Genomic DNA, 19,220 nt, shown 5'->3' on the forward strand with positions numbered 1-19,220 from the left:
ATTCTCCTCCAGATGTCAAAAATATTAAGCATGCTTTTCTTCTCTCCAATTGTTTAAATATATCTCTTGTCACAGAAAAAACTGCTCTTAATTTGGTTTCTTTCTTCTCTGTGATTTGTTTTGTAAACTATGTTTTGAGTCCAAAAGCTCTGGCCACTAATATTTAACAGCAATCTTTTCATAGATTTGAAAAATTATTGCACACAACAACGCTTAGTTCTTTATACCATCTGTTCTAGTTTGTAAGCTGCTGGGATGCAATATACCAGAAATGAAGTGGCTTTCAAAAAGGGGAATTTATTAAGTTGCACGTTTACAGTTCTAAGGTCATGAAAATGTCCAAATTAAAGCAAAGTTATGGAAATGTCGAATCTAAGACATCCAGGGAAAGATACCTTAGTTCAAGAAGGCCGATAACATTCAGGGTTTCTCTCTTAACTGGAAAAGCACATGGCGAACATGGTGACATCTGCTAGCTTTCTCTCCAGGTTTCTTACTTCATGAAGCTCCCCTCTGGAAGCATTTTCCTTCTTCACCTCCAAAGGTCTCTAGCTGCATGGACTCTAAAGATTTTTTCCAAAATGGTTCCCTCTTAAATGGTCCCAGTAAGCAACCCCACCTTGTATAGATGGAGACACATCTCCATGGAAACCATACAATCAAAAGTTACCACCCATAATTGAGTAGGTCAAATCTCCAAAACAATCAAACTGTTCCCAGCTAGCAATATTGAATGAGGATTAAAGAACATGGCTTTTCTGGGATCTACAACAGATTCTAACTGTCACACGATCTATGGTTTGTTTTTCTGTATGGTACTTGGGAAGAATCGATAAAAAGATAGTTTAAGATTCTGAATTTCATACCCTAAGAATCCCAGGTTTTAAGGTAATTGAAAGCATCTAACTTGACAAGATTAGGTCAAGAAATGGGATAACTTACTACAGGAAGAAGGAATCCTAATATTTTAATCTACACTGTACTAAAGTTGCTAGGCCCCAACTGTCATTCTTAATCCTGTCATTCCTGGTCTTTTTCACTTTGTGTCTTATTGTCCAATTACAAAGGGCTGTTAAGAAAGCAAGGACAGTAGAGCATTATCCCATCACAACTGTTTAAAAAGCTGAAAAGGTGATCAGACTTCATCTAGAGATAGAAATGAAGCTGATCTGGATACAACCAAGGTAAATCAAAATACAGGGTAAAGGATGATATGGCCCATATTTTAAACTCCAGCCTCTGTGCAAGATCACAGGGAGAGATGTTTATTTGGTGCAAATTTATATTTTGGGTAGCACATTATCTAATCTAACTTGAACATCATAATTACATGAAACCTTGAATAGGGCTTGAAATCTTATTGGTTTGTACAGTTTAATGTGATGCTCCCAATATATCCCAGAGTAATTTGTGTAGAGAATAAAAAGTATTTGCAAAGTCCCCTTTGGGGAATGGGGAGAAAGGAGGAAATATTAAACTTCTCCATCTGGGGAATTCCTAATATTCTTACGAGCAGTTGGGAAAACCAATTCAATAGACGAGCACCCTCAATCTTGGTGCTCACTGTTATGGAGCTTATTCCTGCAAAGAAGCTGAATTTACTAAAAATTATGCCTAAGAATCACTCCCTAAGAACCTCTTTTGTTGCTCAGATGTGGCCTCTCTATCTAAGGCAACTTTGCAGATGAACTCACTGCCATCCTCTCTACATAGGACAATGACTCCCAGAGGTGTAAGTCTCCCTGACAACATGAGACCTGACTCTCACTGATGAACTGGGACTAAGCATCATGGGAATGAGAAAACCTTCTTGACCAAAAGGTGGAAGAGGAAAATGAAACAAAATAAAGTCTCAGTGGCTGAGAGATTTCAAGGGACAGATGAGAAAAAAAATAAGTATAAAAAATAATTAAATAATAGGGAGAGATAAGTGTAAAAATTGAGTAGATTGAAATACTGTGGGTCAATGAGAAGGAGGGAAAGGGGTTAAGGGGTATGGGATGTATAAATTCTTTTCTTCTTTTTCTTTATTTTTCTGGAGTGATACAAATGTTCTAAACATGATCATGGTGAAGAATACACAACTATGTGATGATATTATGAACCACTGATTATATAATATGGTTGGACTGTATGTATGTAGATATTTCTCAATAAATAAACAAATACATACATAGAAGAAAGCAAGGACAGGAACTCCAGCATATTTAAGGTCTTCTGAGAAAATATCTTCAGTTTTTCACCAAAGACTTAATTTGGGTTGCATAGTTTTAGATAGAAGGCCAATTAGGGCCATTCAAAGTATCTGAAACTGAGAAAATTTCCATGAAGAAATGTTTAACGCTTCTTGAGGGATAAATGCATTCCATTTGAATGCACCTCATTTATATAGAAGGTGTTTCTGAAAATTCACAGTGAAAACTTTAGGCTTTCTGTTTATAGTAGTTAGGTTCAGGTGTCAACTTAGCCAAGTGAAGGTACCTAGTTCTGTTGCTGTGGACATGAGCCAATGGTACGTGATCCTCATCTGTTGCTCATTGCATCTGCAGTCAGCTAGGAGGTGTGCCTGCTGCAATGAATGATGTTTGATTTAATTGGCTGGTGTTCAAATGAGAGAGCTAAACATAGCACAGTCAAGCAGCTCAGCATACCTCATCTCAGCACTTGCAGCTCAGCCCAGGCCTTTGGAGATGCAGAAAGGAATCACCCTAGGGAATGTCATTGGAACCCAGAGGCCTGGAGAGAAGGCCAGCAGAGATTGCCCTGTGCCTTCCCACATTAGAAAGAACCTCAGTCGAAAGTTAGCTGCCTTTCCTCTGAAGAACTATGTGTTAATTAAATAAATCCCCTTTTATTGAAAGCCAATCTGTGGTGTGTTGCATTCTGGAAGCTAGCAAACTAGAACATTGATCTTCTCAAATCAATAATCTGAGACTCCAGAAGTCTCATTTTGTTTCAAAGTTATGAAATCAGACATAAATCAATACCAAAGTAGAATTCTTTGAGGATTTACAAAACAAGAATCATACCTTGAATAAAATCCAGGCTTATGTCCCCAGGAACAATTTCCTCTTTAGTTTGATGAAAGAAATCGACCATTTTAAGAGGCACATTGAGGAACACTTTACCAAAAAATAACACACAATTGTTCTCCCATGAGGGTAGAATAGATTAACACCATAACATTTAATGAGGAATAAAATATTTGAGTAAATCAGGAAAGGCACAATTCTTGCAAAATTTGGAGGTGAATCCTCTCATAATTTGTATTATAGTGATTGAATTAAATGGAATAATTCTACCTATCATGCCTCCTAGCCTTAGATCTCTAGGAGCTTTACTGCCTCTTTTCCTTTTTCCCTGTCTTAACAAACTTTTGACAACCAAGCAAGCAACATTTCATGATAAGGAAAGTAACAATTGCCGCACAGGCCAGCAGGAATCCAATTACATCCAAAGAGTGGTATTGGGCCCAAGTCAAGTTGAGAGCAGCTGGGCGAAGGTGCTTGGCTCCTTTGTGGCGCATAATAAACTCAATCCAGAAGACTGCTCGATCCAGGGGTTTTACAGGCTGATCACGGTTAATCCTTGATAACTTCATGGCATTCTCTTTATAGCTGAAGGAAAATGAAATAGAAATAAACTTAGTGAATGAACTAGAACAGATAACCATATGAAATTTTCATTCAGATGGTAAAAAATGAGTGCTCCATAAAAAAAATATATTGTCTTCTTCAGAGATGATTATACAGATCACTGTTTGTGGGTTAGAATTTGTTGGATTGCATAGGATTTCAAGAAGTGAAAAAAGAGAGAAGATGAAAAAGGAATTGAATAAGCTAAGTCCCAGATTGGATAAAAGAAAGAAAAAGAGAGAGAGAGAAAGGAAGGAATCACTTGATTGAGGGAACAGAACTTGAATCGTATAGTAAAGAGTTACTGATGGATCTGGTGTACGAGGTGCAAAATGGTATAATCCAGAGAGAGGTGGCAGATCCATGATGACATCCAGGGGCACGTTTAGGCAGAGCTGGTCAGGAGTTGATATTACCCAAAATTGGAAATGACCTTAGTTCAGTGATTTTGTGGTTAAAAGAGTGACGGTGGATTTCCTTGATTTGAATTTTGACTCTGATATTTGCTGTCTGCTTTTTAATTTTCTGTGTGCCTCAGTTTTTTTCATTGGAATAGTGTAGCATTGTATCACCAGCTATGAATGTAACTTTTCTCCCTGTTATTTTAAAAACACAGTAGGAGGTCTGAGTTTTTGAGAGGATGGAGCTACTCCAATAGCATACTTTTAATACTATTAGAAAGATTATAATGAAGAAGTGACCTAACACACGCAAAACACTTAGTATAATGCCTAGTATACCATAAATATCCAATAAACATCATCTAATGAAAAAATTACCTTCATTTTTCAATGAGAGCCTTATGTTTCTTAAAAATTAAAAAATAAATGTAGAAAGCATCTATGTTGGAAAGATGAACTTTTACATTAACCCATCAAATGAAAGATATTTTCCTTTATAAAATAATGAAAAAAATGTGCTTCACATGGTGGTCATTTAGGATGGCAATGGGTACGGTAAAACTAAAATAACATGTCTTCGAAAATATAAAAGTCCACTGCACTGTTGTTGTAAATATATTCTCAAATAATATTATCAATATTTCCTCAAATAAAATATTTTATTTCCACTTAAAGTTATTTTGAAACAAAAAAGGAAATATATACCTGATAATTATGATAATAATAATAGTAAAAACATAGCTGAAATCAATGTGTATCTTGAAATAAATTTGGCACCAAATATTTCTGTATTCAGAAATTTTGGCTTCTGAACAGGAATATTTCTTCCAAGTCTATCATTTTTTTATTTTATAATTCTTCCAAATGAGATAGAAGCAACCACAACTAAAATATATAAGAATCTGCATTTATTTATAGGTAGTATCTTCATTTTTCAAAAGTTTTAAATAGATAAATTTGAAGTCCAAGGTGTTTACCATTTATGACTGATGGGATTAAAATATAAGAATGGCAATATTTGTAATTGTTGAATTATTGGGAATTTGAGGTTGATTATGTCATGCAGATATACTGAAAAAAAAACATTTTAGAATCATTTAGAAACATCTGTTGAGTTCTCATGCTGAAAGTTAATTGATTATGCAGATTAGTGCTGGTACAATATTCATGACTTCCTGCTTCAACTTTGTTTTAAATGTTACCATCTTCAGTGATTCTTCTCATTCTCCCTTTTGAGTGTTCCAAAACTTCTCTACTATCCTCAAACCTATGACAAGTCTTACCCCCAACACCACCAAATAACCTTTTTCAGACAACTTACGATGGGTCATTGATAACTGTCTTCAAGGCATTAAGCAGATCTGTGCTTGTCAATGTGAAAATGTCCAGACTCACTGCTGCCCCTCTGGCCTTCATGTGAGCAATGTTATCAAATTGATCCCCAAACAAGGGAAGGCCCACCATAGGGATCCCATGGTAGATAGCCTCGTAGATGCCATTGGCTCCACCGTGAGTTATGAAAGCTTTGGTTTTTGGATGACCTAGGATTGGGTGACATTTAACAAAATTAATAATGCTTTACAGATAAAATGAGAAGTGGACAATAAAAGGCATTACATGAGACAGTGTTTTCTAGATAACAGATTATTGTCCCCATGAAACTGTATTTAAATTGCTTGCAGATCTACAGCAAGAAGCAACTAAGCCTGCTGGAGAGGTAAGTGAAGTCTTCATGGAAGAAATTCTGTATGACTTGAGATTTGAAAGATGAAGAGATGGTTGCCAGGCAGACAAGTTGAAGGAGAACATTCTGGATAAAAGTAGCCTGTGCAAAAGGGGGGTATGTTAGGGCATATTCTCTTAAAGAAGTAGTATTCATTCAGTCTGACATGTAGGGTGTCCAAGACAGCAGAAAAGTGTGAAGGTGGTGAGGCTATAATCAGGAGGAGGTAAGGCAGCATTTTATCATAAAATAATTTATCACTTCATGATAAAGATTTTAGACTTTTTCCTATGGAAAATAGAGAAGCACTGATTCTAAAGGAGGGGCTATTAATTTCTAGCCACACTCCTACATAGAAGAAGGAATAGGTGTGATGAGAATGAATAAGAAGGAGTAATCTAAGAAGTTATTGAAAAATTCCAGATGAGAGGTAAATACACCTGAAATAAAGATACTTTGATTCTGGCTCTAAGGAATGTGTCTATGTATAATAAAATTCTAAATTCAGTATTTCTTCCTTTCCCCACTAGGACTAGAAAATAAATATTAAAACATTATGCTTTATTTTTGAAGTGTTCAATAATGAATATTTGATCAATTTGTTTCCTGTTAAGCTCTTAGCACTCTGGCTGTTTCTCATGTTTTCAATGTGTTATTCAATCTTACCAAGAATGTCATTTTGGGGGATCCACTTATAGAGCTGAGTGTTGGGTCCTAAGGTATCTGGTTTCTTGCCACTGAATCTCCACAGAACCTATTAAGATGAAGTAAATGCTTTATTCCATGAGTAAAACTAAAAAGTTGTAGCAATTTTAGTTCTACACAGATTAGAAGAGCATCTGCTCAAAACCCTTCCATATGACAGACAAAGAAATGAGCTCGAGAGATAATAAGAAATTGGAGTTGAAATAAAACACTGAACTTAATAAGAATATGTACTTTCAATCCACTTATTTTTATGTCTGATCTGATATGCAATCATGATGTTTCACACATAGTACCTAAAACAAATGAAATTATCTTTGAAAAATTCAAGTATTTAAGATTGTTAAGCAGTCTCTATAATTCTATTGAAGAAAACAATAGTAAATTCCTAATGATCTACACATTTATTTTGTCTTATCTATTTATTATACTAGCTCTCATCTTCCAAATTTTGTATTAGCCTGGTTGGTTTTTGTTGTTGTTTTTTGAGTGCCATAGAGGGAATTTACTTATATCCACTACTTCCATGAACTATTTTGTTAGAGTGCTACATTATTTGATTTACAAAGTTAATAAATCTATGCAATCAGCTACTTGTGAGAAATAAGTTAATTCTACTGAGGAAGTATGATTTCTTTTAGCTTGCAAATTATAAAGCACTACTTCCAAGGAAATTTAAGTGGCAATTTTTGACATTAATCCAGTGTTATCACTATTGCTAGGTTGGTCTGGAAGTTACTTAAATGTAAAAAAAATAAGAGTCCATTGGGAATTCATAAATAGCAATTTGGTTGTTGAGAAAAAATCCAAAATCTTGTCTTTGCTAAATTTTATTTAACTGACTCCATTAACAAATTGACAATTATGAAAACAGAAGAAGTGATAGCGCTACAAAGCATTGATAAAAGTAATTGACATGGTCTTCAACATCCAAGCCACTTCCATGTCCAATATGACACTGACTATGGAATTCCCAAACAATTCTCATGAACAGGAGTATAATTTACCAGTCATTCCTTGTATTTGGTGTGTGACTGTTAAAGTGATTTCAGAGTCTTGGTCAAAAACTAACATAGGTAATTAGGAAAAGACGAGATCAGATAAGAATCCAAAAATTAGTTCACAAATACACAAAGACCACATGTGCTTGATCCATGTTAGAAAATAAATATCGATTATATCTTATGGAAAGAAGGGCATCTGAACCTCTCTCCATGCCTAGCTTGTTTCTGCTTGACTCCTCATTCCTTCCTGAAAGCTGGATTTGTTCTAATCTGATGGGTATAAAGGCAAATCTTTTTGTGGCCACATTTTATAATGCACTGGCATTACCTTAAGGGCTGGAACCCACCTCTTCCTTTTCTCTTATACCTTCTTGCTTCAGACATTCGCAGAGACCAATCCATCAAAGCAAGTAGGCTTTTTTATATCTTTTTATCTGCGTGTCTGGGTGAGTACCTGGATGCAGGATCTTGGCGAGCCTCGGCCAGCCTTTCTCTTATGGTAAACCCCACGCCCACCCTGTGTAGGCTTATTTCACAATTTAGGGGAACTAAAAGAATCTCTGGTTACATGACAAGCTTAAAATGAATTACGTATTTCAAACTTTCTTCCAGAGTTACTTTACATTATAGTGCTGGTGCAATTACTATTTAAAATTTTATTCCTTTCTGATAACGTCTGTAGTGTGTACATTGCCCTAAGGAATCCTACAAGAGAAGGGAACAAATGGCAGGACAGGTGTCAAGAGATTTCTGAGTACCTGGTCATGATGCCATTGCAATACAGAATCTCCACACTGTATCTTTCTTTCTGATCACTGTTAGTGCTGAAGTGATTATCAATGAAAAATACTTACTGTATTATTTTAGCATCCAACATAAATATTTTTGTTTTCATCTTGAATGCTGAGATAAATTGGTACTATCATAATAGTTTACCTTCATGCAGAAAATTTCCATAATCAGATACTTTACAGAGTTTGACAAATTTGTTAAGTAATTGTCCATCGTTAAACCTTTTTCTAACCTTTTGTGGAATCTGGGCAAGGGCAGATGCGATCAGATTGGTCATTTCTTCTGTCATGTTACTGACCATTGACCCAAGAGTAAATACTACAATGCCATATTCTCCAGAACTCTGGACAAATTCTTCCATTTCCTGTGAAGAAAAAACTTGGTCCATTACAAAAGACCAACATATAATAATGAAATAAAGAACAGTTGTTTTTATTTGTCTTAAAGGTGTGATAGGAACTTAAAATATATTAGATCTTTACTTTCACTCATAAAGAATAGGGTCTGATGTGCTGACAGAATTCTTCTGTAATTCCAAATTAAGGGCAGTTCCAGATACAAGTTGTGGTGACTTGGACCCCAGAAAAACAAGTTCTTAATCTTTATCCCTTCTTATAGGTGTAAACTCATCGTAATTAGGACTTTTTGATGAGATGAATCTGTTAAGGTGTGGCCTAATTGAATTAGAATGGGTCTTAATCCTGTTGCTGGAAGCCTTATAGAGAAGACATGAGGAACAGCCAGAAGCTGGAAGTCAATGGAACCAGGAAGAGAAAAAAGATGCCACCACGTGTATTGCCAGGAAGCCCAAAAATGGCTGGTCAGCCAAGAGATACCAACCCCACAAGGAAGCAAGCCTTCTGGTCCCTGAACCAATAAATTCTCATTGTTAACCTGATCTTTTGTATGGTAGTTGTTCTAGCAGCTAAGGAACTAAACATAAGTGGTAGAAATCATTTAGCCTTTATTATATACACAGAATTTATGGTCACTATTATATATGTTGGGTACATTTTCTTGGTGCTTATTCTTTCAGACATGTATGATGTAGAAAAGATCCATGCTTCCCAAATAAATTTCAATGAGGTTTTCCTATAGACCTGATGTATGGCAGAAAACTCCTACTCTGATAGGCTAAACCATCCCTTTTATGCTCTAAAATGTGAAATTCTGGGATCCTAAATGAAAAATAGTTTAAATGCTCGGATAAAAGAGTAAATTCTGGGTTTGGCTGCAGGTATTCTTTGGGACACATTTATACTGTTGAGAGATGGTCTTTCTTCTAACCTAGAATACTGGTGAAATAAAATTTTATCATTTCAGTTTGCTCATCTGATTGTCAAAACTTACACATCTACATTATTTTTTGCCATTTTATTTTAAACTTTCAAAAATTTCTTATACTTCATATCCATCAACAACAATTCTCCCATTTCTTCTCCCCAACCCCATAGTAATCTCCAGTTTGCTTTCTGTTTCTATGAATTTGTAATTTCTAAAGATTTCATAAGAGTGAAGTCATACACTATTTGTCTTTATGTGCTTTATTTATTTCTGTTCACAACACATCTACTTTTAAACAACTCCATGTGATATCTGTTCTCTAGGAGAACAGAATATAATTATCTTTATCAGTTGGATAACAAGTTATTAAATAAGAAATTATATCTAAAATACTTTGTACATATTAGATAATAAATAGTATTAGTAATGGTAACAAAAATAACATCAGTGATAATAGTTAATATTACTTTTGGGTCACTTACTACATGCCAAAGACATTTTAAGTATTTTATATGTATTTACTAACTTTTTCCACCTAATATAATAATATAAATTTGGTGCTATTATTATAGGAGTAGGTATGGTCTTCCTTCTGTGAACAATCTGGTCTAATTTCCCATCATCTGTTGTCTAAACTCTTGTGACAACCTCCGATCTGATTTCCTTTTCAACAGTCTTGCTTCTCTACCATTCAGTTCAGTGACTGTATGTTGAGGGATGCTTACAAAAAGAAAATTAACCATAGCGTTCCCTTGTTCAATTCTTTTCACTGGTTCATCACGCCTTTAATAGATGTTTCATCTCCTTAATATTATCTGGCCCCAAGTTATCTCTTTAGGAACATCTGCCTCTTTACTCATTCTCTTCCTGCTAGACTAAACTTGGAGTTCTTAAGAACAGTCATTACTGCTCTAGCTTCTTTTGTTTTGCATCTCCATTTTTGTCCCTACCCCTTCTACTTATTTTTACACATGTTTAGGTGTCACCTTAACTATCAATGTGTCTAGGTTACTTTTTGTGATTCCCTGCTGGACATTTTCTTAGCAACATGGTCTTTCCTTATTATAACACTTTCACACCTTATTTTTTGTTACTTGCTTATGTTCTACATTCCAAGTAGAACGTAAGATGTGTGGGGGCAGATATTGTGTCTACTTTATTTCTCTGCATGTCCAACAGCTAGTTTACTTGGAATATGGAAGCCACTCATCATACTTTTTGAACGAATGACGGATACTTTCTTATGTGTTGAATAACTACCATGTTCCCAAATTCTCTCAGGAATCCCACTTTATTCTGTAGCAGTAATGACATTCAGATACTTTTCATGGTTAGAAATTGATGAGTTTCTAATTGACAGGTCACTTTACCCCACTTCAAATATCTCTTTCACTGTGAGTCAAACATTCTGAATGAAGACTGCAGAATAATTCCAACTAGAAATCCAAAATAAACCAAAGAGAACAAACCATAATTGTTTTACCTTAGGCAGGGGTTTGGCAGGTTTGCAATGGAATCCTCCAATAAACTCAAAATGTGGTAAGAGTGGGCGAGGAAATTCAAGATCCCAATAGGTTCTAATGAACCACATTTCAGCTTTACCCATCAACTCATACATTGTGGTAGGTCTTCCTGAAGCAAAAAAGGAAAATAAAATATGGAGAAAACGAGAGAATTGTCAACTTAATATACCACGTAATTTTCTGAATGGAGCTTGGAATAATGTAACCAAAGATGTTTAAAAGTGTCTAAGATTTGATAAAACAATTTATATATACATTCACAACAGTAAACAATTATTAAAAATTATCCACCACAGAATTTCCATGCATTTGTTTTCTCTCTAAAGCTGCAAAAGCAACAGATGCAAATGTAAACAATTGAATTTTGAGCTCCACAATCAATTAACCCAATCATATCCATTGAAACACAGTTCCCAGGAATACTTGGTCTAGTTTCTACCATTTAGTAAGATAATTGCTCATCACAGATTTTCAAGTAAAGTATGTGTTTTTTTTTTAGTATGGCTGAATTCCTTATACCAATTAGGTTCATGTTAGGAGTTTAATAATATTTGTTTATTAAATAAAAATAAATGTATAAAGCAGATGGAAGATTTTCAGATAACTATGGAAATAGAGAGATGGGCTCATTCTTAATTTTGGTTCTTTTATTTTAGTGGAGAGACATAATTTTCCAAAAATACATATTGATGTGGAATATGACTCCCAGGGATGAGCATGGCCCTGGCACCATGGGATCAACAATGCCATCCTGACCAAAAAGGGGAAAAGAATTGTAACAAATAAGGTATAAGTGGCTGAGAGATTTCAAATAGAGTTGAGAGGCTACTTTGGAGGCTACACTTTTGCAAGCTTCAGCTAGACATTACTACCTATCATGGTTTGCCAAATCCCAACCAAAGCCATTCTTGCCAATTCTAAAGAACACATAAGACTTTATCTGAGATTCTGCAAAGGGTCCATGCACTATGATTACTTTCTAGAAATCTACAACCTTCAGATGGGTTCCTAGGCCAGATAAGTCCTGAAACCCAGAGGGGCCAGCCGCTCCAGAACATCAGTTAGTTCCATACCCCTATCCTCTATTATCGACAGCCCTTTTCAACATGAAAAAAAGTTAGGATGGTCATAGCCCAAATAATTCTAAAGATTGGGAGGAAGATCAAAGGAGAAGGTGGAGTTATACAAAGAAGATACAGTTTAACAAATGAGTATGAGTGCTGAATCATTATATTGATACTTCTTTTAGTCTCTAGGGTCTTGAAGCAAACCTAAAATTGTGGAATTTTAATCCATACCAAACTCTGAAATCTGTTCTACAACTAATTGTTGCAGTATGCTTTGAAATTTATTCTTTTTTTGTGTATATGTTATTTTTTCACACACAGAAAATATATGTTAATAACTTGTATACTAACCCTCCAAAAAGACTTTAGGTCTTTAAAACAGATGATTTGGAGGAATCTAGGAAAAGAATGTGAAATCAAGATTCACTAAAACTATGCAGAATTATTTTAATTAGTGCCATTTGGCTAATAGATTAACAAAATATTTTACAGACAAATTATAAGTTCCTGAGTCTGAGATTGAGCTACTACATCTCTTACTGAGAAGGTATCCTTCAGGGAATATAACCAAGTTAGTTTGATTTCTAAATAAGAAAACTGAGCTACACCAGGGAGACAGTTTTTCCAGTGTTACATAGATAGTTGCACTAGAAATATGTGTGTAACTCCTCAAACCACACCTCCGTCTTCATCAAGACATATGGTGAAGATTCTAATGATTTTTTAAAAGATGAAAAACAGTATAGTGAACCTCCTTTTTCTGCTAACCCCTTGTGCCCTTATTCTCCCCCTACTGAAGTCAAAAGAAAAACCTTTTTTAAGTGCATCAGCTTAACTACTGATGAGTTATTTTATATTTAAACTATTTTTAGTTCCAGTTAATTGTATGTTGACATAGAAGTCTTGCTATGGAAACAAGTAAAAACCCACAAATGAAAAAAAAAAAACACATAGTAGAATTATAAGCAATTGTTTAAAGAAATCCTAAATGCCTTAATTTGACAGATTATGGCTTTCTGGAATGCCCTGTCCTGATGATGGGGCACAGGGCTCAAAGTGGCCTTACAGTGTAAGCCTCTCCATGATATTTGTCAGATTGATTGATCAATTTATACTTTAATCTCATCATTGCACTTATGAAAAATCCATTATTCTGATTGTATAGCTTTACAAACTCCTCTTCAAAAGAACAAGTAAAGTTAGGATTTCATGCTAGCAAACAAAAACATGACTTACCTAGCACTTCACTGTAAAACTCATTCCAAGCCTTCTCATTAAATACTTGGAAACAAAAATCAAAATAAATCACATATAACATATTTTTTACCCTCTCAATAAATGACATTTTATCACTTAATTCTGATAAAACAATAGGAACATAAGAAGGAGGGCATGGAAGTCCTCCACTATATCTTTCAAAGGTATAGCCAGCAGTGGCCCGGACACTGTATAAAAAAGGTATTTTAAGTATCTCAGCCAGCAGCTCACCGCAGGGACCAACAGCATCTGCAAGAACAAGATCAAACTTTGACTCTTGTAGTTTTGTCATAAGTTTCTTGTTTAACACCGCATCTTCACAGAACTTTTTAGTGCAATCAGAATATTCCCGAAGGGATTCTTGCAGTTCTGAAAAATATGTCCAAAATGTGTCTCTTGGCAGATATGTCCATCTCGTTATCCATTTCATAAAAAGATTTTTGAAATAATCTTTAGTAACAGATGTAGGATAAACCTCAAATTTAATAGTAGAAGATCCGTTAGGACCAACCAGAATGGAAGCCGAAGATGTCAGAACAGTCACTTCATGTCCCCTCTGCACAAGTTCATCTAGTATTGTCTTTAAATTGATCCAATGGCTGTATTCTGTTGGCCAAACAAGCACCTTTCCACAATCCCCAGAGATAAAATAACAACTTATCTGTATCAGCACAAGAATGGAAGCCCATTTCATCCCCATCCTGGTTAAATGCAAGGCTTCCTTCTAAATTGTTTCCCTTCTGCCATTGCTTATGCTGATATTGAAATAGAAATCAAACAAGTTAAAATATAACCATTAAATATCAAAGTAAACACATTACATAACTAGTCAGAGCACACTGATGGCAAGTAGAAAAAACAAACAGTAGATGACTTTGGGTTTATCTGAGTTTATTTAAGGTCTCATTTGTTATCATAAGTGCTCTCACCCAGGTAATGGCCAATAACTTCATTAGTCAGTGTTCTTCAGAGAAACAGAAATGACAAGTTATAAATAGATGAGGAGATATATTTATAAGCTATGGTTTGTGCAGCCATGGGGATTGGCAAGTCCAAACTCCACGTTCCAAAGAGTAAACCACAAACTAGAAACTCTGATTAAAATAAATTTGAATTCCCCAAGAGAAGGTGGCTGGCTAAAGTAGAGAAAGAACAAGATATGTTCTTTCTGACTTCTGAACTCATAATTTCTAGCTTTTCAGACATCCAACTGATTGGATAAGGACATTTTCCACATTACTGAGGGCTATCTTCTTGGTTGATTGTAGATACAATCAACTGTTAACAGATTTGAATCCATCTAAGAGATATCTCACAACAAAAATCAGGGCACTTCCTTAACCAAACAACTGTTTGGCTAAGTTGTCTCAAGAACTTCATCATCACACTCTATTCCTTGTCAATTTGCAATCATATACACGTTCTTAAAAGATATTTAATCTCCAATCAAGACAAAAACATTAACATATTGTTGCTTAAAATAGTAAATGAAAATGCTTTAACCCTTTCCCCAGAAGAGATTGCAAGTCTTTGGGTAATGTTCACTCTTATCTTCTATATCTTATAATTTAAATACCAGGACAAGAAGTTAAAACAATTTATGTGATAAGGAAACAGGAAAGTGTGGTGATTTGAAGTTGCATAAACCCCAGAAAAACTTGCTCTTAAACTTAGTCCATTCTTGTGGATGTAAACCCATGGTAAATAGCACCTTTTGAAGAGGCTACTTCAGTTAAAGCATGACCCACATCAATCAGGATGGGTTGATACTATTTCTGGAGTCCTATAAAAAAGAATGAAATTCAGAGAGAGAGAGAAAGCCATGGAAGCAAGAAGCTAAAACTTGGAAGAGAAGGGAGAGAGCAGCAGAAGCTACTATGTGCCTTGCCATGAGATAGTAGAGCCAAGGATTGCAAGCAGCTGATAGCTGGATAGATAGAAAAAAAAAATCAGTATAATCATTTAGCTAAAATTCTTGGTATAGTGTTCAGTGGCCAGAAATAAAAAATTTATCATCACTTCACTCAAGCAGCCTTGAAGTTATTTCAAGTATAAAAAGCCCTTGTTGAAATAGTTTGTTGTTGATCTAATCTCATAAAAAAAAAATTTCTCTCTTCCCAGAAACCCTCCCTTACTCTGCTTGCAGGAATAAAACATCATATGAACTAATATCAGCACCTTCTTTCCTTTTGAAGGATAAGGTCAAAAGCCAAATAGTCAACAACAAGATGGGCCTATAAGATAACAGGACCTGTTGACCAGTTTTTCCTCTTCTATTTTTTTTTTCCTTTTGCTTTCTTCTGGATCCTTGCTGTTTCTTTTTCTTTTGTAACCCCAAACCACCCTTCTTACTCCAAATTTGTCTTGGGAAGTTTTTCCTCCAGTTCCTTGATGATGCATCTTCAATAAACTCACCTTCTCTCCAAGATAAAGAGAATTGCTTCTCTATTTGATGTGGGATCAGATGGGCCTGACTATTTAGGACTATGTTTTCTGATGGTAACACAATCAGTCTTCAAGAAGAAATCATTGCTTCAAAGGATGCCTTGATTTGAACATTTTCCAAATATGCACAGAAGCAACAAATATATTCATCACAAAATGAGGAAAAAATACTCATTAAAATCACAATCCTTATTTTGGCAACTGTTCACACGGTCATAGCTGTTTTATAACTACTTTTCTTCTGCTTCCATTCATATTCTCTTTATCCTCAACATGCATCTTTGATGGTCTTGGTTCTTTGCCTGTTGGGGTGACCCAAACCTACATTCCTGAAGAGTCTGGACCATTAATAGTACCACCTAGATTAGGTTATTGTACTTTCTCACTGACTTTAATCACAAAGAATGGTGAACTAGGATATCCTGCATTCCATACATATTCTCTCTTACCTCTATTATCAAGTAGTCCAGTTTCCTCTTGATAATTAAGAGTGATAACCCCAGCCAACAGAGTAACTCCTTCTTTGGCTGTTAATTCAGAGGAAAGAGGAGCCCAAAATGGCTGGATGACAATTTTAACTTCCAGTTCAGTGACATCATTGTTATGTCTCTTAGTAGAAGCCTTCCTCACTTTGGGACTAAGACCTGCAACCAGCGTAGTAGTAAGGTCATAGAAACATATTTTTATGTGGATCAGAAAATTTTTTTCTAGTAGATTACTAGGGGTAACTATAAGTAGTGTCATTCCCATTTCCACCCTTTGATTCCTAGACCCATGTATCCCGGCTATGAGAAAAACTGCACCAAAAATTACGTGCTGATTTAGAGCATATACATCCTGGAGAACATTGCCCCTGCCTTGTAAGGTATTTCAACCAGTTTGCACCATAACTGAGTCTTCAAAAGGCTATTCCATTGTTCTATCAATCCAGCCACTTTAAGATCATGGAGAAATGGTAAGACCAATGAATTCCATAAGTATAGACCAATTCCTCATTTCACTGGCTATGAAATGCATTCCTTCACCTGAAAGAATGCTGCATGGAATAGTATGATGGTGGATAAAGGATTCTATAAGTCCATGGATGGTAATTTTGGCTGAAGCATTGCATGCTAGGGGAGATAAATCCATATCCAGAGTAAGTGTCTATTCTAGTAAGAACAAAATGCCGCCCGTTCCGTGATGGAAGTGGTCCAATATAATCAATTTGCCACCTGGTAACATGCTTAACACCTTGGGAAATGGAGCCATTTGGGGGACTGAGTGTTGTTCTTTCCTGCTGGCAGATTAGGCACTCAACAGTGGTTTTAGCTACATCAGCCTTATAAGTAGAAGTCCATGTGGCTGAGCCCATACATAACTTCCATTCCTACCTTGGTAGCCATGTTATTAATGAGATCATTGGGCAATGGCAGTAGTGGCTGGGGAGAAAGGCTGCCTGGTAGCCACAGAATGGGACATACTATTCACTTAATTTTAGTAAGTAATCCTCTGATGAGCATTCACATGGGACTCAAATACTTTCATGCTTCTTGCCTATTCATTACGTTCTATCCACAGTGTCTCTCTTTCAGATCTCCTTGTTACCAATTTTCCAATCACGTTTTTCCCAAGTTCCTGATCACTTGGCCAAACCACTAACCACATCCCTTTGATTAATATACAAATGCACCTCCTCCAGGCATTGATCCTCCAGACAAAATGAACAACCAGGTGTGCAGCTCAAAGCCCTGCCCACTGGGAAGATTTTCCTTCACCACTGTCTTTCAGGGAAGTCCCAGACACGGTTGTAGTGCTTCAGCTGTATACTTGTGGGTGGTATTTATATTTCATGCAGAAATGTCTGTAAATTAGGGCCTGAGTTGTCCCTTCTTCAATCAACTGATTTTAGGCAGTGCCCCAAGTGGTCATAGTTGTGTGCTGAGAAAAGGTAATATGGCAGGAGTGGAGGCCTTGGACTTTGGGCCACTTCCTTGTGTAAATGACTTGTTCTTTCAGAGCCCAATAAAGCCCAATCTTGTATATACCACTTCCATTTGATGATGGAGTTCTGCTGTGCACACCCAAATTCATGGCTTGGTGAGTCAGAAAACATTTAGTTCATGATGGGCAGCTGAGGTCTTTTTGCAACATGCTGGCCCATGGTTAAAAATTTGGTCTTTTCTAAAGCTCAATAGCAAGTCAAAAGCTTTTTCTTAAGGCTTTGCTCCAAAATCCTAAAGATCTGTGCTGTGATTCTCCTATAAAGGCCTGTCAAAAGTTCTATTTGCCACTGACATTTTAAGCACCGCTGGATCTGCTGGCTTATATGGCCCAAGTGGCAGAGTAACTTGAAAGGTAGTCTAAACTTATTAGAGAGTCTCCTCTTATTCCAGTTGCCACTCAAAACTAGGCTCTTTTCAGGTCACTTAGTAAACAGGCCAAAATAGCACTCACAAGGAGAAATACGTCATCCTCAAAATCAAAAAGCATCAACTAGATGTGGTGGCTCTTTTTTTGGTTGTAGGTGGGGCCAGATGAAACAGTTTTTCCTTTACCTTAGCAAAGATATCTCAATATGCTTCCATACCACTTAACGTCCTCAGAAGTTTCCCTGATGTGAACAGCCCCTGAATTTTTCTTGAAGTTATTTTCCACCAATAACTCTAAGTCTAAGTGATTACTACATTTTGCTCACTAGTTCTAATTAGCCTAATGTCAGCAATGTAATGCACCAGTGTGAGGTGTTGGAGGAAATGCTAATCAATTTCTCTAGGGACTAAATTATGATATAAGGCTGGCAAGTTGATATACTCCTGGGTAGGACAGTGTAGGTGTATTTCTGGTCTTTCCAGCTGATAGCAAACTGTCTCTGGTGGTCTGTACTAACAGACATTGGGAAAAAGCATTTGGCCAATCAAGGTGCAAGAAGATGTATTTATTTGCTCAAACAGTGATACCATATGTGGAACAATAACTGCAATTGGAGTTACCACCTAGTTAAGTTTACAATAATCCACTGTCATTTTCCATGATCTGTCTTCTTCCTGCAGAGGCTGAATAAAAGAGTTAAATGAGGATGTGGTGGAAATCATCATTCCTGCATTCTTCATGCTCTTGATGTGGCGCTAATCTCTACAGATCTTCTAGGACTATGACATTGCTTTTGGTTTACAATTGTGCTTGGTAGAAGCAGTTCCAGTGGCTTCTACTTAGCCTCTCCTACCAAAATAACCCACATCACAAGATCAGGGAACCAATGTGGAATTCTTCCAGTTACTGATTCTGTATTTTCCAATTATGTGTTCTCAGATGGGAAAATAACTGCAGATTTAGCTCATCTTGCCAAAAAGAGTAAATCTCCTCAGATAAAGGGTTAGGACTTGAATACATCTTTTTGGGAAC

At 36.0% G+C, this 19,220-nt stretch overlaps 1 protein-coding gene across 2 annotated transcripts; it reads right to left on the bottom strand.

Moving 5' to 3' along the window:
- Positions 1-3,033: 3,033 nt before the first annotated feature.
- Positions 3,034-14,143, bottom strand: LOC143663300 (UDP-glucuronosyltransferase 2B17-like). 2 transcript variants are annotated; one of them, XM_077137019.1, is made up of 6 exons: positions 13,623-14,143; positions 11,028-11,176; positions 8,493-8,624; positions 6,426-6,513; positions 5,358-5,577; positions 3,034-3,617 (listed from the first exon to the last, which is right to left on the bottom strand). In XM_077137019.1, the coding sequence occupies exons 1-6, from the start codon at positions 14,089-14,091 to the stop codon at positions 3,338-3,340; spliced, it is 1,338 nt and encodes a 445-aa protein (XP_076993134.1). In that variant the 5' UTR covers positions 14,092-14,143; the 3' UTR covers positions 3,034-3,337. The 2 variants fall into 2 exon arrangements, with proteins under 2 accessions (XP_076993134.1, XP_076993133.1); XM_077137018.1 differs by having other exon boundaries at positions 13,371-14,143.
- Between the last annotated feature and the right edge of the window lie 5,077 nt (positions 14,144-19,220).

The sequence above is a fragment of the Tamandua tetradactyla genome, chromosome 19 (assembly GCF_023851605.1).
Source record: "Tamandua tetradactyla isolate mTamTet1 chromosome 19, mTamTet1.pri, whole genome shotgun sequence".
Classification (NCBI taxonomy): Eukaryota; Metazoa; Chordata; class Mammalia; order Pilosa; family Myrmecophagidae; genus Tamandua; species Tamandua tetradactyla.